This window comes from Lithobates pipiens, unplaced genomic scaffold (genome assembly GCF_037356315.1).
Source record: "Lithobates pipiens isolate NorthernLeopardFrog02 unplaced genomic scaffold, aLitPip1_a1.2 Scaffold_18, whole genome shotgun sequence".
NCBI lineage: Eukaryota > Metazoa > Chordata > Amphibia > Anura > Ranidae > Lithobates > Lithobates pipiens.
Window position 1 is genome coordinate 392368355 of NW_027507758.1, and position 23021 is coordinate 392391375.

Consider the following 23021-nt stretch of genomic DNA (forward strand, 5'->3'; position numbering starts at 1 on the left):
TTCAGGATCTCCCTCAGATGAAATGGCTGTGGTAATTACGAAGGCAGGGAAACTGATCAAATCAGCTGTGCAAAATAATGGTAGGCCTGAAAACTTGACCAGTTGGGGCGCCTTGAGGACTGGAGTTGAGAAACACTGCTCTGGATAGTTATTCCACTCTTTTACAATTGATTTTAATTCAATTGTATTCCCTCTCTATACCAACATATCATCATCATCATCATCATCATCATCAATATAACTTAGAGGCTGGCAGCAGAAACATAGTAGGAGCAGAGACTCCCAGAAGTGTCAGGTTTAAATTTATTTTCCATAACTTCTAAAAAGTAAAAGAGCAACAAATTAAAAATATCATACAAATTTTGATTTATCTTAATTTTTAATTAATAAAAAGGGTATTTCACACACTGCATGGGCATACATAGAATTACAATACCATGTGTGAGACTTTCACTTTTAGAACCAATTATAAAATACCAGACATTGTATATAGTGTAAAAAAAATCAACGTGTATCAAAACCAATGTACTGCAATGGTCGCCTCTATAGGAGTGGTCAGGGAATATAGCTTAGTATATTGTCAACTATAGCTATCCCAGTTGCTATAAGCCAAGCAAGCCTAGCCTACTGGTACATGGCTGCCCCCAGGAATGCCATATTCACTGACCAGGAAGTACAGGAGAAAAGAAAGAACCAAAGAGTCCCAGTGTCTAGGACAGTGTTTCTCAACTCCAGTCCTCAGGGCACCCCAACAGGTCATGTTTTCAGGCTCTCCGTTATTTTGTACAAGTGATTTGATGAGCAACACCGCCTTAGTAATTACCACAGCGGTTTCATCTGAGGGAAATCCTGAACACATGACATGTTGGGGCGCCTTGAGGGCTGGAGTTGAGAAACACTGGTCTAGGAATGCAGTTGTACCCAGGGGAAGGCTGGGATTGGTGTCTCACAGGAACATAGTCATTCAGACGTGCAGATGGGTCAGTTCAGGCCACAGGCAGAGACACGGTCAGCAAACAGGCAAAGGATTGGTCCAGGCAACAGGCAGAAATGTGGTCAGTAAACAGACCAGGGTCAATACAGGCAGAAGCAACATTGCACTGGTTTGGCGGTGATAAGGAACATTGTTGCTGGCTGCACTGGTTTGGTGACACTGGGGACTAGTGTGGCAGCGATCAGGAACATTATTGCTGACTTACACTGGTTAGGAGACACTGGGACTGTGTGGTGACAATCAGGGACATTGCTGTCTCTGATCATCACCACACTTGGACTTGTGTGGGGATGATCATTGACACTATAACTTGTGTGGCAGTGATTAGGGAGAATATTTCTAGTGTGGTGGTGATCAAGAACAATATGACTGGTGTGGTAGTAATTACGGACACTAACTGGTTAGCAGTGACTAGGGAAGAATACGATGGCTGTAAAAGTATTAGTAGAAGTATAATTTCTGACAGTTTATGGCTGCATTCCTGATGCCATTGAAAACTGTGATAGTCGAGATTGGTTAAAAGCTTTCACATGGTACAGGGAGGCAGTGCTTGGCTGTATGAATGGCAGCCATGTTATCTCTGTGATTGGTAACAGTGATCACATGGTACTCGGATCGGTGAGCCACAGTGTCCGATGGAAACAACAGTCACAGGATTGTGTCGATACACGAACAAGACGCAGATCTGAGGGGGGATGTACAGCTGTTTATATGTAGTGGTCAGGCGTAAATCTCTAGTGACCATTATGTAATGCCTTGACGAAAAATGCCCCAACTGAAATCCATTTATTAAAAACGTCAACTGTCTGTATGTGGTTAAACTGCATTTTTTACCCAAATCTAGCTGGTAGTAGTTGGAGCTCTTAATTACCATGGAGTGCCATTTAAAGATTATGTGTTAAACCTTGACAAAGCTACAGACAAAGTTGTCAGTTTTTCAAAGTGGTTTATTTATACAAGATAATAAATATTCCATTGTTAATATACAGATACTCAAACTTGGATTCTGCTTTAAACCATCCTAACAAGTAATTTTACCATGAAATCCTTTAAAAGTTTAACTAAAAAGGCAAATTTTTTTTATCCCCCCCGCCCTATTTTAAGCAGAATAAAGGAGGGTTATAACCCCCGTCAGTTTTTTGCCATCTGTGTCTCACTGGGGAAATTTCCCTTCATTTTCTGTCCCATAGCCAAAACAGGAAATCTCTCCAAAGCCAAGGTATCCCGGTGTGTCACCAGAACTAGCGTCCCTATTGGAAGATTGCCCTGATGTCAACTCGAAAAATTTTCAATGATAACGGTAAACAAGACAAATAGAGAGGGTAAATCTCCCCAAGGCCGGATTCACACCTATGCATTTTTAGTGCTTTTTGCATTTTGCAGATTTGTACTACACAATGTGTTCCAAAGGAAACCATGGTAAATGGACTGTAGTGCAAATCTTCAAAATGCAAAAAGCACTAAAAATGCATAAGTGGGAATCCAGCCTAACAGGGGCATAGACAGCAATAAAAATGGACAGGTGCTCTAATCCCTCTCCACTCTAAGAAAAAAAAAAAGGAGGATATTAAGCTACACTTTAAACCCCACAACGGACTGTAGTGTGAATAATAATGATTAATGGTCACAACAGCTCTCACACCGATTCTGTACAAGCAGAACATTTCGTGCATATTAAAAAAACTCTGCCCTGCAGATTCCAGACTGATGTGTGGGCTGGTTTGGAAATTTAGTAAGTAAAGTGCACCTGAGCTGAGGTTTGTCTTTGCGTTATCCATTCTGAAGCTTAAGCTGATCCACTGGCAAACGCTGCCAAATATAGTTAACCATGCATCGGTATGGATGTAGTGTAAACAATGAGCATTTGGGAGTGTATTTTCAGAACTAACAGACTTCATATGTGTCTTGAAACATATTATCCAGTAGGTTCTGGTGGGCACTCTATATTTCAGCATGACGGGATATTTACAAAGTTATAGTGTCTGGTCCTGCACTGTTTTTTACTTGTAACTGGCACTGTAAAGATCTGACTTCTACAAGTGGATGGGATTAACAAGCCTATAAAAATAATTTAACAGGAAGGTCTTGGTGGCGCCCCATTTATAAAAAATATCATCCAATATAATGTGTTATTAAACCATATCCAGTCTGTTTAATTAGATCTATACATCTTTAGCATAAGTAGCCACCCTCCAATCACTAAAATTTACCATACATTATCACAAAGAGGCTACGATATTCGACATTCCAAAAGTCTTTTAAAGCAAAATAGAAAGGTGATGATCTGGCCAAAGTATTCCAACTTTAGCATAAACCTCATAATATTTATATGTAACACAAGACAGATCTATAAAGAGGTGATCAGCTGACAATGACCGAGGGTGTGCTTGTTACAACCCAATTCAGAATTCAAACCAGGCTATGCTTTAAACTAATACATTTTTTAGCATACAAATACTAAAACAAAGCCATGAAAAAAAACTTTAACAGTAAAATAATCAGGCCACTCAAGAGACTACACAAGGCTTCTGTGTGATTTTTTTTTTTTTTTTTTTTTTTTTTTTATACAAAACATCTTTAAGACACGGACAGGAAGGAATGTCTGATATGAGGAGTCCACCAAAAATAAACATTGCAGATTTAGATTGTTGTAAATAGTAACCCACAGACATGATATATTCCCTTATGGACTCCAGATAGTTAATCTGAGTTAATAGAGTAATATGCGAGTTACTCGATCAAACCACCAATTGCAGCCATTACTTGGGGAAATGCTGATGGATTTTACTTTACATTATGAACAATGTAAGAGAAGGATTGACACTGCACGATGAAAGGTAACCCACTGATTAGGAACACAACAATGTCAGCTTTAGGATAGACAAATCCTTTAAAAGTGTATCCACAGATACAAGTCTTTCATTCAAATTTGTGTAATATTGATAATAGCCACAGAGGAAATAAACAGTGGTTGCTTGGGAGAATTTCTTATACCAGTCTGCAGTATAGGCCAACAGCCTCATACCATCCTGTTATTGCAGTGTGGGTAGAATATATTTAATGAACAGTCATTTAAAAAACAAAAAAAAAAAAAAAAAAACAACAAACCCAAAACTTATATTAGCAGCACAATGGCAAGGAGTTTGGCACTATGCACATCAGTACATTAATTAAGGTCCCAAAACATTTATATCCGCACATCCTTTTAGAATTGAATATTAAAATATGAAAAATATTGGTATCAGATTTAATGAAAATGGCAATTAACATCCTTGATGGGATGATAGACTGTAGGAAATATCTTGCGTGTTAGATTAATATTGCACAGGTACAAGTAGTGTTTACCATGTTATTCCATGGCATTTGCAACTAGGTCTATAATCTTATATTAAATAACAAATTTCGTTTAAATACTAGTTAGTACCAGTTTATGGGTTTGTTCAAGATCACAAAAAATAAAAAATAAATTGGGCAGCATATTTTTTTCTGTTGAGAAACCTTTTAACAGTTTATAATTGTGATGTCATTGTCAAACACTAGGTGGCATAAGAGTCCACATAACAATTCTTCTGAGGCTTCCCTCTCTGACTTTCCGGATGTGGCTGTATTCCTGTGTTTAATTAATTGCACTGTAGTCCCCGCGTTGCAGTTCACCTGTTATTTGTACAGAACAGTTCTAGAGCAGGCTACAACTGCTGAAAGGACTTTTGTTCTTCTTGGTCCTCTGCTTGTTTGGCCGTAGACTAATTACATTCCCTCCATTCATAGCATCAGCCTTCGGGCCAGAGTGGCTGCCACCCGCTGTATTAAATACCCCTAAAAGATGAAGAAGATACTTGAACGGCACTGGAAAATTTGATTATTGTGAAAAGAACACATGTAAAACAGTGCTGTAAATAATAATTAAAAAAAAACTATTCATTGCAACTACCTACAAAGTGCTTAAACAGTAAAAAAAATTAAATAAATAAAAAAAGTTACATCAATAGGTGTTGTGTCCACACTTTGCCTTTCACTGCCTGGGGTGTTTTCATTACATAGTAGGCAAGGTTGAATAAAGACAATAGTCCATCCAGTTCAACCTGTGTAGGTGTACGTGTGTCAGTGTCTATAAGCATCTATAATTATTTCCCACATCCCTGTATGTTGTGTTATTTAAGATGGACATCCAAGAGTCCTTTAACCACTTCCCGACCGCCGCACGACGATGTACGTCGACAGCATGGCACGGGCAGGCATATGGGCGTACCTGTACGTCCCTGCCTTCCCGCGGGTGGGGGGCCCGATCGCCACCCCCCCCCCCCCGGTGCCAGCGGCGGTCGGTATCCGTGCAGGAGCGATCGGGGATGAGGGGGCGGCCATTCATTCATGGCCACCCCCTCGCGATCGCTCCTGACGAATGGGAGTGAAGCATTGCATCACTTCCTCTCCTGTAATGTAAACACAGGAGAGGAAGTGATGCAATCTCTCCTCCGTGTCGGTATTTTTCGTTCCGGCACCGAGGAGAGAGCATCGGTGAGTTGCACAAGCACTACACTACACAGTAGAACATGCCAGGCACACTCCCACCCCCCCTTTACCCCCCGATCACCCCTGCCCCCCCAGTCACAGTGACACCAATGCATTTTTTTTTTTGCATTGGTGTCATTTGTGACTGTAATAACTGTTAGGGCAGTTAGGGTTAGCCCCTTTAGTTCTAATGTACCCCCCTAACCCCCCCCAATAAAGGTTTAACCCCGTGATCACCCCCCGTCGCCAGTGTCACTAAGGCTGGGTTCACATTGCAGCGGTTTATGAGAACGGATGTGATTCGCACCGCACTGCAGTACAAATCACATCCGATCTCTGCGATTCGAGTTCAGCCATTCGCCGCACCCGCTGCAAATTCGCACGGGACCCTTTTTTTGGTCCGCAGCAGAATCGGATCGCATGGGTGTTCACACCATGCGATCCGAGTTTGCAGATCGCACTGCGATATGCGAACTGATCTGGGGGTGTCATTAACATTTCACTGACACTCCTAGCAGTTCGCATAGGGCAGTGTGAACTGCCACCGGGAGGCATGCGATGCGGGAACCCGCCGCGGATTCGTGGCGTTCCCGCATCGCTCCAGTGTGAACCCAGCCTAATAAGCGATCGTTTTTCTGATCGCTGTATTAGTGTCACAGGTGACGCTAGTTAGGCAGGTAGGTGTTTAGCTTTTTATAGCACCAGGGACCCCCATATACTACCGCATAAAGCCCCCTGATTGCCCCCTAGTTAACCCTTTCACCAGTGATCACCATATAACTGTTACAGGTGACGCTGGTTGGTTAGTTATTTTTTTATAGTTTCAGGGCACCCGCCATTTATTACCTAGTCTCACTAGTGTACCCGTAAATTTAGGGGTGTCTACTTTCCAAAATGGGGTCATTTGGGGGGGGGGTTTGTGCCATCTTGGCATTTTATGGCCTTCAAAACTGTAACGCCCTTAGAAAGCCTGAAGGCGGTGCTTGGTTTTTGGGGCCCGTACGGCTCCCAAAAAGTCCCACATATGTGGTATCCTCATACTCAGGAGAAGCAGCAGAATTTATTTTGGGGTGTCATTTCACATATGCCCATGGCATGCGTGAGCAATATATCATTTAGTGACAACTTTGTGTAAAAAAAAAAAAAAAAAAAAAAAAAGTTTGTAATTTTCCCGCAACTTGTGGCAAAATATAAAATATTCCATGGACTCAACATGCCTCTCAGCAAATAGCTTGGGGTGTTTACTTTCTAAAATGGGGTCATTTGTGGGGGTTTTGTGCCATCTTGGCATTTTATGGCCTTCAAAACTGTAATAGGTAGTGAGGAGTGAAGTCAAATATTTACGCCCTTAGAAAGCCTGATGGCGGTGCTTGGTTTTCGGGGCCCCGTACGCGGCTAGGCTCCCAAAAAGTCCCACATATGTGGTATCCCCGTACTCAGGAGAAGCAGCAGAATTTATTTTGGGGTGTCATTTCACATACGCCCATAGCATGTGTGAGCAATATATCATGTAATGACAACTTTGTGTAAAAAAAAAAAATAATAAAATAAATTTTTTTTTGTCATTATTCAATCGCTTGAGGCAAAAAAAATAAAATATTCAATAGGCTCAACATGCCACTTATCAATTTCCTTAGGGGGTCTACTTTCCAAAATGGGGTCATTTGGGGGGGTTTTGTACTGCCCTGCCATTTTAGCACCTCAAGAAATGAGATAGGCAGTCGTAAACTAAAAGCTGCGTAAATTCCAGAAAACGTACCTTAGTTTGTAGATGTGACAACTTTTGCGCAAACCAATAAATATACAGTTATTGACTTTTTTTTTACCAAAGACATGTGGCTGAATACATTTTGGCCTAAATGTATGACTAAAATTGAGTTTATTGGATTTTTCTAATAACAAAAAGTAGAAAATATCATTTTTTTTCAAAATTTGCGGTCTTTTTACGTTTATATCGCAAAAAATAAAAATCGCAGAGTCAGTCAAATACCTTTAAAAGAAAGCTCTATTTGTGGGAAGAAAAGGACGCAAATTTCGTTTGGGTACAACATTGCATGACCGCGCAATTACCAGTTAAAGCAGCGCAGTGCCAAAGTGTAAAAAGACCTCTGGTCATTTACCAGCAAAATGGTCCGGTCTGAAAGTGGTTAAAAATGTCCATACTCCCCGCTGACACTACCGATTGTGGAAGAACGTTCCACAGTCTTATTGTCCTGACAGTGGAAATAAACCCTGCACAGTTTAAGGCTAAACCGCTTTGCCTCCAATCTCATTGTGTGGCCCCATCTCCTCTTAGCCCTTGTACACACGGTCGGATATTTCGACAACCAAATCCGTCGGATTCTGTCCGTCGGATCTTGTCCGAAACTGTTGCATACACACGGTCGGACTAAGTTGTCGAAAAATCCGATCTTTCAGAACGTGATGACGTAATTTCGTTACGATGGGACTACGTTCAGGCTAGTAGCCAATAGCTTTGATGTAGGAATTTGATCTGAGCATGCGTGGCACTTTGTCCGATCGGAATTTTCTACACATGATCGGAGTATGTCCTATCGAACCAGTTGGTCGGAAAATATTTCCAACAAGTTGGAAAATTGGGTCCGACGGATATTCCAACGGAATCAGTCCGATGCATACCACACACAGTCGGATTATCCGACAACACGGTCCGATAGGACACATTCCGACAGATTCTCCGACCGTGTGTACAAGGGCTTACACTCCCTGAGACTGAATATATTTTTTCCTACGCTGGGATCACCATCAAGGTATTTGTAGATAGCCATCATGTCCCCTCTTAAATGTCTCTTCTCCAGCAAGAGTACGTTTAGTGCTTGCAGTCGTTCCTCGTAATTGAGGTTGTCCAGTCTTACTCGTTTTGTGGCCCTTCTTTGGACTCTCTCCAGTTCCGGCACTTCCCTTCTAAGGACTGGTGACCAGAACTGGATTGCATATTCCAGATGTGGTCTAACCAGAGTTTTTTTGCCGGTTACAATGCAAATTTTAGGCTTGATTATTTAAAACCCTAAATAAATGTTTTCTAAATGCAGAGACCCTGGAGACTAAAAATGTTGGTAGTTGCAATTTGTTATGTCACAAGATATTAGCACAACTGTCAATCAAACCCACATGTTCAGTAAAATACACTAAAGTTAGTTTTAGGGCACACAAGCACAATATAATTTTTTTGCTAAAATATAAAAGATGAGGTTGAGGTTGAAATGCGAGGGTACCCAAAATTGTACCAAGGTGACACTTTGGAAGCCTTAACATCTCATCGACAACTATCGATTGTATTTGGGAAGGGCTCGTTGATGCCACTGCGTTGCCAGATTTTATTTCCATGCTTGTATTTGCCTGTAATATGCGAGTACCTATTTACGCTTTTAATGTTAATAAAAGTTTGAAACGGTATTTCACTATGAGGCTGTATTTTCTTTTTTGGCCTATAATATACGTGGAAGAATCTCTGTCCTCAGTCACCCCAAAAGGTGGATAGCCATTTCATCTATTTTTGGGTCATCTCTCTGTCTACTTTGGTACCCATGAGAAGTTACAAGTTTTGCCAGCTGTTTTTTCGTGTGGATTTACATCAATAAACTCGTGTGACTCACTAGGTATATACCTAACTGTGTCCATTACATCTGGTAAGCCTCCTATCAAGTGGTGGTGGATTTCTGCAAAGTATTCACTGAAGTCACTATAACTTCTCAAGATATTGCACTTTGTCACCATATTGTTTCACTTATGGACTCTTAACACGTTCACCTTGGTGGATATACGTATATCAATTTTTTTTGGATATAGTGTTGTCTAAAACATAGAATCATTAATAGTGTTAATTTATGCAGAGTTTTTTTTCGCTATTAAAGTTGATTATATTATTTATTTACACTGGTAAAAGATTATATAGATAGTGTCATAATTTAAGCGCTGCACCTTTTTTATTATTTCACCATTTTGTTTGTTGCAGTAAGTCTGCTGTGCTGGCAGCTATTATTTATTTGTTGTTTGTGGATAGCGCGTTTTTTTTCTCACTTTATATGAAATGCGAGGGTACCCAAAATTGTACCAAGGTGACACTTTAGAAGCCTTAACATCTCATCAACAACTATCGATGATGGCTGTAGAATTTTTGCTCTCACTTCAGCATGTGTGGCGATACCCAACATGTGGCCTAATTGTCATTTTCGGTGTCCATATGCAAGCTTCTGCGATTACCGTACCTGTGGAAGCTGTCAGCCATCCACTGCTTAGAATAGGGTTGCCATCTGCAGCTTATCACCAGGAACCCCCACCAAGTCATTTGCAGGAGTAAAATGCCAAGGCCTTTGTCACATATGCTGTGGTAAAAACAAGTGGCTAAGCCACAGTCCCCCCCCCCCCCCCCCCAAGTGTATAATAAAGATGGGAAGAGGCTGTTCACATGCCATGGCCAAGATACTTTGCATTGCAGAAAATGTAGTTTGCGGGACAAAAACAAAGAAAAAAAAAAAAAAAAAAAAACAAACAAAAACACACACACACACACACACACACACACCTGTTGGAGGCTGCAGGGTTGCCTCCTGAATACCTGATAGAGGCGGCTGCTTAGCAGCACTTTGACAGGTGGTCTGTGGTGGATTGCTTTTTACAGCACAGGCTAGTGTGAACACAGCCTCCATGTGTACAATGTTCCTGGAAGAACTAATGCCTTTTTAGGCTTGATTCACACCTATGCATTTTTTGTGCTTTTGCAGATTTGCACTACAGAACGTGTTCAATAGGAAACCATGTTAAATGGACTCTAGTGAAAGTCTGCAAAATGCAAAAAGCACTAAAACTGCATAGGTGTGAATCCAGGCTTAAAGTCAAAGGGTGAACACAACAAATGTTCATTAAGGTTTTTAACTGTTTATACACTTTGTAGGTCATCTCTATGTTAACAATCAGCAGAGTCTGATTTATATCAACATCTTTTAGGGCTGGTTCACAGCAGCGTGCACTACCACACAGCAACTGGTATGCGATGTGAAAGCAGCAGTGCTGAGGTCAGTCTTTTGTTTTTTTATATATATATATATATATATATATATATATATATATATATATATATATATATATATATATATATATATAACACTTTAATGGCACAGTAACATTTCACTCAGTTCCACAGGCTGCAGTGCAATGTAATTTTGTGGATGGTGTTGCACCAACACACTGCATGTCATATTTGTTTCCGTGCACACCACTACAGCCTGCCATGATCAGGAACAAAGCTTTCTGCTTTGTCTATGCATCGGTACTGTATTGGCTAAGGCTGCCCTGTGCAGCCCAACATCTGGTGTGAACCGTCCTGAATAAGAGGTTAGGAAGTACAGTTTGGTGACGGAGGACGAGTATAGCATATAAATTGCATTCACTTGTGACCCTGATCCACAGATGTGCCGCTTCAATGTTCCAATTCTGTGCTCCCTCTGTCTGCTGTATAATCTACATACAAAATAGTAGAAAAATCAGTGTCTACGGGGACTTGGCTACAAAGATAAACACTGTGGGATTGACAAGATAGGGAAGAGTGTATTAACACTCCAGTCATCTTTTAACTGATTTCTGTAAATTAATGTTTTTCAGCATAGGTTCCCCTACTAAGAGAAGGGTAATTAATAATCTACTTCAGAACTAGGAGCATGCAGCTGTGTTCACTTCTAGTTCTGAGACTGGCTGTCGCCAACAGCCCTGATGTCACACTAACAATTGGGTAACATATTACTTATTGGTTCCCAGTTTTGTAATCTGCATGACAGGCAATCACAGGCTTGTTTACAAGCAAACTTGGCTCATCCAGCACTGTGCTTCGCACAAAGAAGCATGCGGCTGGTCATGAAAGGGTCAATCATCAATTCACATTTTAATGTACAAATTAAAAGGGGTCGTTTGAAGAAGGTTTTTTATCTTAATGCACAGAATGTAAAAACCTTTCTGCATGCAAGTTTCCCCCACAGTCTCCCAACCCTACCTTCCATAACTACCAGGGCAAAATCTCCATCCAGCAATGTGCAGCTGAGGCTGTCCCAGGTTTCTCGCTTCTCATTGGCTTAGATACAGCAGCAGAAGCCATTGTCTCCCGCGGTTGTCAATCAGAACCAGTGACAAGGGAGCAGGAGCAGAGCTGAGCCCCGGTTTGTGTGCCTTATGGACAAAGGGTTCAAAAGCAAGCACCCACATATGCCCCCAGGAGAATTGGGGCTGCTCTGTGCAAAGCCACTAGACAGAGCATAAAAAAAAAAAAAGGGGAAGAAGAGGACTGTGAAATACACATTAAGCTGAACAACCACAACCATTGATCCGAGTTTGCGCCTTATAAAATACCTTAATGGTGGTTCTTACCTATTTTGTTACCACCTGTGTGTACAACTTCTGTGTCTTCTGCTGTCTGTTGCTTTAGCCTTTGCAAATACTTGTCAGCCAAATATTTAAAAACTGAAAAAGAACACGTGGATTTTTAGATGCACACAGCATATATAATCACATTCTACTTACAAATCAGTATAATCTGCGAATGCGCTTTTTGTGAACAAGTTGGAGGAAAGCACACCTAAACTCGTTTTGCCTAAGGCAGCAATACCTCCACCCAGAAAACCTAATTGAGCTAAACAGAGACCTGCCAATCAGTGTGTTGAGACAGAAAGGTTGGAAGTGAACAGAAAAGGAGCATACCACACTACAGTTTGTAGTCCTGGGATCCCATTTCCTGCACACAAGCTTCAGAGATGCACATTTTCAAAAAGTGTATCCCATTCTGGAAAGTGTCGCTTGCCAGCATGCCAAGGAAAGCTCATTGACAGATTTTAAGTGCCAGTCCTAGTGGGTGGACTGGGAACCTATCTTGTAGGTGAAAGGGTTAATCTTGTGTCTAGGGTGGTCCCTTCAACCTCTCAGACCTTAGATCCAATGTATTGTATAAATTCAGATATATCTGGAATCAATTCTCAAAGGACAAATAAAACCACACACACACCATGGCGTCCTTCGAGAACTAATTGTATTGAGTTATTACAAAGCAATTGATATAGGATATTTCACGTCATACAGAATAAGACATGCGCAGTAGACATCAAGACGATTACAGCTGGTCAAGACAAAAACGCTATTGTTCTTTGTTCTAAGCTAGCTGAATTAATATAAGAAAAGATACATAATTCCTTCTGTAGCTAAAAGATGCTGAGAAACAGTGTGAAGGTTATAGATAAGTGTGTGAGAACACACGAGTTAGAAGAATCTCATGTTGAGACAGTTATCTGAGAAGTTAAAGGGGTGTTCAAACTGTACATATTGTGAAATGGAAGTTTGTGAATATTAAGATGGCTGACAGAAACGAGATGGATGCTTAACATAACCTTTCAACCCCCTCTTAAGTCATGGAATGACTTCTACAGATCCGCAGCCTCCTGAAATCTACGGTTCTTGCTACGTTTGTTATATTCATTTACATAAAGCTGCAGATATTGTGTATATGCGTGAGAAGGTTGGTCTGGTGTAGTACACTTGCTAATACAAAGTAGAATAGGCTTGAAAATCAGGTAGCCTATCAATCCTAACAATAGTACTATGATAAATCATAATCACTATGTCCTTTAACCATGAAAACATTCCACCTAAACCCAAACTAGAAAAGGGGTTCCATCAGGGGCGTAACTAGAAATCACAGGGCCCCATAGCAAAATGTTGTATGGGCCCCCCCCCCCCCCCTCACCCAGGGGCGGATCCAGAGTCTAGTCTCGGGAGGGGCACTGATAAAAAATACTTTTTTGGGGGGGCAATTTATTGGGGCAATGGCTGATGTTGGCGCTTCAATTGTCACGGCACCATTTGTGTTATGGTGTAAGGATGATTGAAACACATTATTTCTATTATTACATTGTTATAGTTCAACTCACCATAATGCAGAATCAGTGGAAGCCCCGAGTGTGTCACCTGCCACCAGGTGCAGATTGTCCACTTGCCACGTCACCTGCCACACATTGCAAATTGTCCACTTGCCACGTCACCTGCCACCCGTTGCGGATTGTCTGTTTGCCACGTCACCTGCCACACGTTGCGGATTGTCCACTTGCCACATCACCTGCCACCCATTGTGGATTGTCCACTTGCCACGTCACCTGCCACCCATTGCGTATTGTCCACTTGCCACGTCACCTGCCACAAGTTGCGGATTGTCCACTTGCCACGTCACCTGCCACCCATTGCGTATTGTTCACTTGCCACGTCACCTGCCACCTGTTGCGGATTGTCCATTTGCCACGTCACCTGCCACAAGTTGCAGATTGTCCACTTGCCACGTCACCTGCCACCCATTGCAGATTGTCCACTTGCCACATCACCTACCACAAGTTGTGGATTGTCACTTTCCTTTTAAGGTGGGGAATGGGATTGTCACGTCTGAGTCAGGCAGCAGAGAGATGATGTAATCTCTCTGCTGCCAGCACAGTGAGTGAGGGTGGAGCTGGCAGAGAGATTCAGGCAGCAGAGAGATGATGTAATCTCTCTGCTGCCAGCACAGTGAGTGAGGGTGGAGCTGGCAGAGAGATTCAGGCAGCAGAGAGATGATGTAATCTCTCTGCTGCCAGCACAGTGAGTGAGGGTGGAGCTGGCAGTTCGCAGGGCGGGCGCTGGGCGGTGAGAGAAGATGTCATCTCTCTGCCCCGCCACTCGCTGATTGGCCACCCACCAAGCCTCCCCGCTGGCAGCTTCCCCGCCACGCCCCCCCCGCCGCCGCCCGCTCGTACAGTCAGTGTGACTGTACGAGAGCTGAGCGGATAGGCAGCTCGGCGGCTCACCCGCCGCCCGCTCACCGGGCCCTTCTCAGCTGCGGGCCCCATAGCGACCGCACGGGTCGCTATGGTGGTAGTTCCGCCACTGGGTTCCATCCATAATTACCTATGTCCCTTGCTTGTTTCATTAATTCATTTACCTGTGTTCGGTGTTGATTAATAACATCATAGTAGTCTGGAATTTCCAGGCTGGTATTGTGAAACCATGTACAACATTCATAATCTTGGGTCATTTCGCATAAACCTGTCAGAGCTGCACTCATGCTTTCAATAGCCAATTCGTGTAACTCTAGTTGTCTTCTAATTGCTTTGAGCTCGACATTGAGTAGTCCTATATCTTGGGAGTTTTTTTCCATAACATCATTTATTAAACTAGTGTAGTTATTTAATTTGTCCATCATGGTTATGCCCCATCCTGTCCAGGATGGAAACCATGTCCATGACTTATCTGAAGTAGAAAACATAGGTGGGGTTTCTCTCTTGTATTTATAAGTTAACCTATGTACTGGACTTGAAGTAACTTGTATGTGATGTTCCTGATTCTGGCCTAGGGCTGACATGACTGGTACCAACTGTGCTAAATAACACCATCCTTTCACTCCTGCGGGGATCCATGGGTAACAAATTTTAGCACAGCATACGTATGTATTGTTTCCCAATGAAAAACTTCTTAGAGAACTACGTTGGGGCTCAGTTCCAGTCTCAAATGCAGCACTAACAAGTTTACTCACAAGTATCCCAGAGGTTGTGTTCCTGTATGTAGTAAGTTCACTAATGGTGTTAAGGGATTGATTTTTGTAACTACACATATGACCCATGATAATGTTACTGGTGTGGAAGGGAATACCCTTTGAAATGTTAAATACAGACTTGGAACACATACCTATTCCGTTGGATGTATTGCCTAACTGAACACACCACTCGGGTTCATGTGTCTTTCCTAAAGTGTAAAACATAATACTCTGATTGCGGTACCCTTCCGAGACATTCTTAATACTTAAGACTAGAGTATTTTCCAATAATGACTTGAGGTTCAGAGGGACAGCTAAGAGTGGGATTTTAGCAGTTTCTGGGTGCAACTTACTACAAATCCAGCATTTTTCATATCCTGACTTTCTAGCGTAAGCATATTTAAATTTTAACAGTAACATTTTTCCAGAAAAACTTGTTTCTTTGATCAATTCATTAGAGACATCTCTTTTACTGCGATTTCTGAGGTGAAAGTCAGTATGATTGGTGTGTATTTCGCTTTTACCACATATGAGTTTCAAGGCACCTAAGTCTTCAGGATGAAAGATACAGTTAGTTATTATCCACACTGGGACAAAGATCAGAAGTAGAAACATCACCAGAAGGCAAAAGGCCTACCCAGAAGTCTGTGGTGAAATGAGTGACATCACTGTCCTTTATGTCTGTGCTTGTCTTTTGAGGACTTAAAACACCTGCTTCACCTCTTTTCAGCCTTTCTTGAATTCCTGGGCTTAGATCAACCTTCTTTACTCTGCTGGCATGGATCCAAGTAGGACTTTCCTCTGTAAGGATGGCGGTCCTGGTGACGGCTACCACTTTGGTCACTGGTCCGAATGGAACCTCTTGCGGCTTTCGACCTTTCTGAAGCCTCTGGACCACAACTTGATCACCGACCTGGAACGGGTGGGTTGGTACCTGTGAAGAAGAAGGAGAGGTGTGAGCAACTCTTCTTTCGACAATATCAAGAGTTTCAATCAGTTTTTTTACATATTCCTCCAGTATTTGTTCCAAATCACCTTTCTCTACCATCAAGGGAGGATTAGCCCACGGTGTGGGGAATGGCCTACCCATGAGTACCTCAAAGGGGGAATAACCCGTCACACTGTGAGGGGTCATTCTGATTTCAGCTAATACAGCTGGGAGAACTTTTTTCCACTTGCCAAAATTCCCACCCGTAGCTTTCCTTATCCTGCATTAATTGTTCTATTCATTCTTTCTACAATTCCTGAACTCTGTGGATGGTAGGGGAGGTGAAATTTCCAGTCTATTTTTAGTACTTTTACAAGATCTTGGCATATTTTAGCTGTGAAAGCTGGGCCATTGTCTGAATTTATTTGCAATGGACACCCCCATCTAGGAATAATTTCCTGTGTGAGGATCTTCACTACAGTTTGTGCGTTTTCATTGTTGGTGACAAAAATTTCGGGCCAGCGTGACATTATGTCCACGATAACCAAAAGATATTGTTGTTTCTTTCCTTCTTTGGGCATATGTGTAAAGTCTATCTGTAAATGGGTAAACGGTGTTGTTGGGTATTCAAGATGTTCATGCTTTGATTTCTTTGGGTTTGTTGGATTGTTCCTAATGCAAGTCACACATCTCCTTACAAAAGCTTTGACTAGATTAGGTAATCCTGCAATGAAAAAATCTGCATCTAGAAGTTCACATGTGGCATGCCATCCCTTGTGACCCAGTCCATGGTATTGTGCAATGAACAGGGGGGCGCTAGCAACAGGAATACACGGCTTCCCCTCTTTGCAGATTAATCCTGTTTTAGGATCCTTTTGTACCATTCCATCACAGTTCCATTGCGCAATATCATCAGGGGTGGCAAAAGCCTGTAGTTCCGTGAGCCAATGTGTCTCTTTCAGGGAACATGGCTGAGGTGTTAGCATGGGCATTTGAATGTTTGCCTTTTGTGTAGATGCAGCTTCTTTAGCTATTCTGTCAGCTAGTGCATTACCTTTGGCTATATCAGTCATTTGGCCTGTATGTGCCTTACAGTGCATGATAGCTAGTTTTGAAGGCAACTGAATTGCATCTAGTAATGCTGTTACTAGGTCAGAGTGTGAGATGCTCCTTCCATCTGCTGCCACATATCCTCTGCGAAGCCATATTACACCATGGTCCCAAACCACACCATGAGCATACCTAGAATCAGTGTAAATGTTTACCTCTTTTCCTGCAAACAACTGGCATGCACGGGTTAATGCTATCAATTCAGCAGCTTGTGCAGACTGATAGGGTATTGGATTGGCCTCGAGGACAGTATCCGGCAGTTGGACAACAGCATATCCTGCATGATAGACATTATCACTTGGTCTGCTGCAAGAGCCATCAACAAAAACAGTTTGTGCAGTAGGAATTGGTACTGAAAGCATATCTGCTCTAGGTGAAGTGTCCTGATGTATTGATTGTATACAGTCATGAGGTGGTGGTAAGTCATCCTGTTCTCCTTTAAGACCTAATAAGGCATTCAAAATTGGAGCTGGGCCAGAGTTTATGTTTGAACTTTTTATTTTCAGGTTTGGATTGGACAGGAGGATGACTTCATACCCACTCAATCTTTGTGCTGACATATGCTGAGTATGTAAAGTTTTGAGGAGTGTGGTAACGCTGTGTGAGGTGTATAAAGTAGTGTTATGGCCCAAGGTAAATGGTGCTGTCAACTCTACAACCATAGAACAAGAAGCCAACGCTTCAAGCTTCAACGAGACAAGCAGGCATGCCTTGCACCTGTACTGGAACCACCTTTGAGAAAAAAACTACAGGACACAGTCTCCCACCATGTTCCTGGGCCAGTACTCCTGCCATGGTTCTGCAATTTTCCCTAGCAAACAAGTGAAACATTTTGCTAAAATCAGGGAGGCCGAGGCTCGGGCTGGTAACCATTGCACTTTTCAACATGGTAAAAGCATTTAACATTTCATCAGACCATTTTACAATATCAGACATTTCAGAGAGGGTTGCTTGTCTCAATATATTGTCATAGAAAGAGCAGTCAGGTATCAATTGGCGGCAGTAACCAATCATTCCAAGAAAGGTTAGCAGGTCTTTCTTGGTAAGTGGGCGGGGCAGACCCACTATAGCAACAATTCTTTTGTGACTGACTTTCCTAACTCCCGGAGACAGCACAAACCCTAGGTACTCAACCTCCCGTTTACACCATTGTAATTTTTTCTTAGACACTTTGTGACCACACGTATGTAACCATTTCAATAAGGATATGCTATCAGCTCGGCAGTCCTCCTCTGAAGAACTACAAATCAAAAGATCATCAACATATTGCAACAGTACAGAACCATGAGGGGCAGTCCAAGGCCTGAGGGTGGCTTGGGGTACTATAGAATAGACCACAGGTGAGTCTATATATCCCTGGGGCATTCTACACCAGGTAAACTGGCGATTGTGTTGGTCAATCGACACAGTAAAAGCAAAGAGTGGCCTTGTCTCCTTGTCTACAAGGACAGAGAAAAAAGCATTCTTTAAATCAATCACAGTAAAACATTTGGCTGTTGCTGGAATGGAGGACAGTAGAGATGGAACATCAGGTACAATGGGTGCTATTGGGACTATGAGGTCATTTATGGCCCTCAAGTCCTGTACAAATCTGAAGGAGCCATCCGGCTTCTTTACAGGGTTAACAGGTGTGTTGTATGGAGAAATAATTTCCTCCAGGATTCCATCCTGCAGAAACTTTCACCATTGGCACTATGCCATCCATCTTTTCTTTAGAAAGTGGATACTGTCCGTGATAGATAGGAAATGCACCTTCTTTGAGAGTGGCCCTGCATGGTGTGCATGAAACAAGTCCTACATCCAGATCTGATGTAGACCAGACCTGGGGGTCTATATCCTCAAAATCTTCTTCACTATTTTCTTGTGACAGCATCAAAAAACCTGGTTTGCATGCTACTATAGTGATTTTATCTGAGGAAATGTCTAGACCTCCTTCTGAGTTGGTTCTAATTGTGATTCCTAGTGGCCCAAACAAGTCTCTTCCCAACAAATTTACAGGACACCTTGGTATTATCCTGAAAGAATGTGTGCATATGGTGTACCCTTCATCATCTTTTATTGGTAGGGGTGGAGTCCTATATGTTTTTGTCAGTATCCCATTAATTCCCAAAGAGGGTTCCGCTGGTTCCCATTTGCCTCTGAAATGATCTTCACAAATAGTACTCCTAGTGGCCCCGCTATCAACGAGATAGGGGAGGAGTCTCCCATTTATTGAAATAGCAACCATTGGACTGTTAGTGAAATCATCTGAGACAAAAGGAAAAGCTGGGACATTACCCCCCCGGGCCCCATCATTGTTGTTGATTTCCCCATTTGATTGGAAATGTTGGACCTTGTTGGATGGATGCCTGTGGTTGTTGTGTCTGGTTAGGGACAGAGCTGGAATCGGGAGTCTGAGAAGGGGTGGGGTGAGGACACTGACTCACCCAGTGATCCTCAGCACCGCAATTGAAACATCCATTGTTTCTAGAGCGACTCATCCCTCTTCCATTTCTGCCTTTAAATCTGCCTCTAAAACTTCCTCTGCCTCTAAAGTTCCCCTTCGTATGGGATTTGAGATTACTCAGGAAAGTCTGGATCAATAATGGATCCAAAATTGTCAGAATACCCAAACTGGCTTTCTGTCCATCCTGCCATATGAACCACCTAAGGGTTAACTAGGTATCGCTCTGTACATTTAGTGTTCCTATGAAAACAAAACAATTTACTTGCTTGACTGCCACCTAGCGGTGCAGACAATCAGACAACGGTGTGAATCAGACAATTAGACAATACCTCAAATTAGATTCTTTTACCAAAAAGAAATCAGTACTGTCCGTGATACTTTTTTTTATACTAATACAGCTACAATCACTTCAAGACTGTAACAGAATAAATTTGGAACAAGTTCAAGAGTATTTCAGACATACAATAAACGCACAATCTTGCTCATGGAGCTGCTGTTTTGTTTCAGACAAATTTAAACCACAGATGAATTTAACTTGCAATGTACATTAATCTGTTTACCTTTCACAAAATAACTTTACCCAAATTGTAACTTTATAACCTCCAGGAATACTACTCACCAAGTATGCCTTTTGGTTCTTGAAACAAAATAGCAGTCCACATATACACACTCAGCGCAATTCATTCAGCGTGATACATTTAAAGCAAAGCAGTTATACAATCATACACAAAGTTTACACAATACATTGATCATAAGTCTCCAGTTCTGTCCCGAACAGAACTAAAACTCTAGAGTACTCTGTAAATTTTTCTAGGTCCCCAAAACCTATTCTTCTAAGATCGCCAAGATCTTTTCTTTTAAGGTCACCAAAACCTTTACAAGTGTCCCCAAAACACTATATGACCTCCAAGGTCATGACCGGTCAACTTATGTATACTTATGAGAGGTTCTATAACCCAACAGCAATCTCTGTGGGATGGAAGCCAAGTCACACACCTGACACCTGGACTCCGGCAAGTCAATTTCACTCAATAAGAATAGAATTCACTTACCGAGCCGTTAAAAGTAGCAGCTTTCCACGTCCATTAAGGGTAAATAAACATCCATCCCGGGACGAGCTCCCAGTTCTGTAAGGGTTAATCTTGTGTCTAGGGTGGTCCCTTCAACCTCTCAGACCTTAGATCCAATGTATTGTATAAATTCAGATATATCTGGAATCAATTCTCAAAGGACAAATAAAACCACACACACACCATGGCGTCCTTCGAGAACTAATTGTATTGAGTTATTACAAAGCAATTGATATAGGATATTTCACATCATACAGAATAAGACATGCGCAGTAGACATCAAGACGATTACAGCTGGTCAAGACAAAAACGCTATTGTTCTTTGTTCTAAGCTAGCTGAATTAATATAAGAAAAGATACATAATTCCTTCTGTAGCTAAAAGATGCTGAGAAACAGTGTGAAGGTTATAGATAAGTGTGTGAGAACACACGAGTTAGAAGAATCTCATGTTGAGACAGTTATCTGAGAAGTTAAAGGGGTGTTCAAACTGTACATATTGTGAAATGGAAGTTTGTGAATATTAAGATGGCTGACAGAAACAAGATGGATGCTTAACATAACCTTTCAGTAGGGTGTTGATGAAGAAACTAAAACAACTGAAAGTCAGGTGGGACAACTTGGTGGTTTATTCCTTAGGTTTCTTCTACTGGTCAAGATGGGTACTGTTGCTGTAGCATCCGAGATAATCTAGAAACAATCCAAAGAGACATGGTGCCTTGAAGGCCATGTAGAACAAAAGCTTCTGATACAAGAAATCCGCAGTGCAGCAACATAACCAGGTGTTGCTGAGCACGACAATAAGTAAACCATACATTTTCAGATGTAAGAGTAAAAGCCTCCGACCTAAATGGAGCTGAACAATTCTTCTTTTAGAGAGGGCAAAAATTGCACCTCTATTAACCACTTGAGCGCCGGAAGGTTTTACCCCGCTCCAGACCAGGCCATTTTTTGCGATACGCCACTGCGTTGCTTTAATTGACAATTGCACAGTTGTGCGATGCTGTACCTAAATAAAATGTATGTCCTAATGACACGAGTCAGAGGTGGTCAGCTAAACCAGACCATAAAGAGCTCCCTTCACACAAGAGCTAAAAAAGTGAAGATCCCACTGCTCAGATGTAGTACAAAACCAAAAGGCAATGCTGACTCTGAGGACACTAGACAAAAAGTGCAGCATGATGAATGTGGGCAGGATTATGTTGTACTGACCAATGCTTTTTTTTCCAGTGTCCTTTTCTCCTGAAGGTGGCAGTATAAACTGAGAGTCCAAGAATTCCTGTGTCCACCCAATAGACTATAAAGAAAAATGTACTTATGGCATTTATATGCTGCAATCAGAATAAGGAGGACAACATATTTGGTAACTTGTAAAAGTTGTACTTATGGTTTGAAAATGGGTATTTAATATATTCCCTCTACCTTTTTGATTATACTTCAAACACATTATGCCAAGAAAAAGCCTTCTATGTTCTAAAACAATAGATGTGAAAATAGTTTAGGTGGGTAAATCAATTAAAGGATTCATAGATTTATAACATATAGAGAAACTGCAGAGCTGGTCTAGGTATTTGGGCTTAAATAACATCAGGCCATTTTCTTACACACTGGGTGATATAAACGATAGTGTGGATAACATCACTCACCTTCAGTAACATTTAGATCTTCCTTAACAGATGTCCTGTAAAATCGCAGTTTTAACCTCTTGGCAAGAGCTTCTGCCTCTTCGCTAAAATAAATTAACAAAAACAATATAAGGTTAAAAAATAAATAAATTAAAAAAAAAAAAAAAAAAAAAAGGGGGGGGGGGGGGGGGGAGAAGTAGATGAAAATTTTCCCCATACCATCACCCCCTCATTTTCTCTTCCAATAAACTTCTTCATAGGTCTATTTTCTTGGACAAAGTTACAATACATTTTAAAAGGAGAATTACGACCAAAGCTCTTTTGGCCATGCTTCTCCTGTGGGTCACAGCACTGCACCCATTTCTGCGCTACTGTGATCCAGATTCAACCAACAGCATGCTAAAGTCTGCTGATGTCACAGAGACAGTCCAGGCTCTGCAGGGATCCCGACAAGAATACCCACCCACAGCCCAGCACTCCAGTTATCACTGGAGGGGCAGAGCATAGAGCAGTGACTGACAGTCAGACCAGTGAACTTTAATCCTCAGTGTAGAGCTGGCAGGGTGACAGCTGCAGTTTAGATAGGTGCTGTAGCCAGCTAGGTACGTAGAAATGTTTGTTTTCTTTACAGTGTCTCCTCTTCCCGCTCTCTAGATCAGGCATGGAGATATCTCATAATATTATATATATATATATATATATATATATATATATATATATATATATATATATATTGTGGCCCGCAGAGCCACAAAATATGTATACTGTATTTATATGCACTGCCTCGG

At 41.7% G+C, this 23021-nt stretch overlaps 1 protein-coding gene across 6 annotated transcripts in view; it reads right to left on the minus strand.

Moving 5' to 3' along the window:
• Positions 1–1920: 1920 nt before the first annotated feature.
• The window catches only part of LOC143989388 (ras-related protein Rab-23-like), a 62258-nt gene continuing 41157 nt past the window's right edge, over positions 1921–23021 (minus strand). Inside the window, exons 3-6 of one of the 6 annotated variants that reach the window (XR_013277027.1) lie at positions 22255–22337; positions 15694–21298; positions 11882–11974; positions 4765–4810 (exon numbers count right to left, since the gene is read on the minus strand). Coding sequence is in view for 2 of the 6 variants with exons in the window: in XM_077489507.1 (XP_077345633.1) it covers positions 4671–4810; positions 11882–11974; positions 15777–16191 (648 nt within the window). In the remaining 4 variants the exon portion in view is untranslated. The other 5 variants (XR_013277029.1, XR_013277026.1, XM_077489508.1 and 2 more) reach the window with 5 other exon arrangements.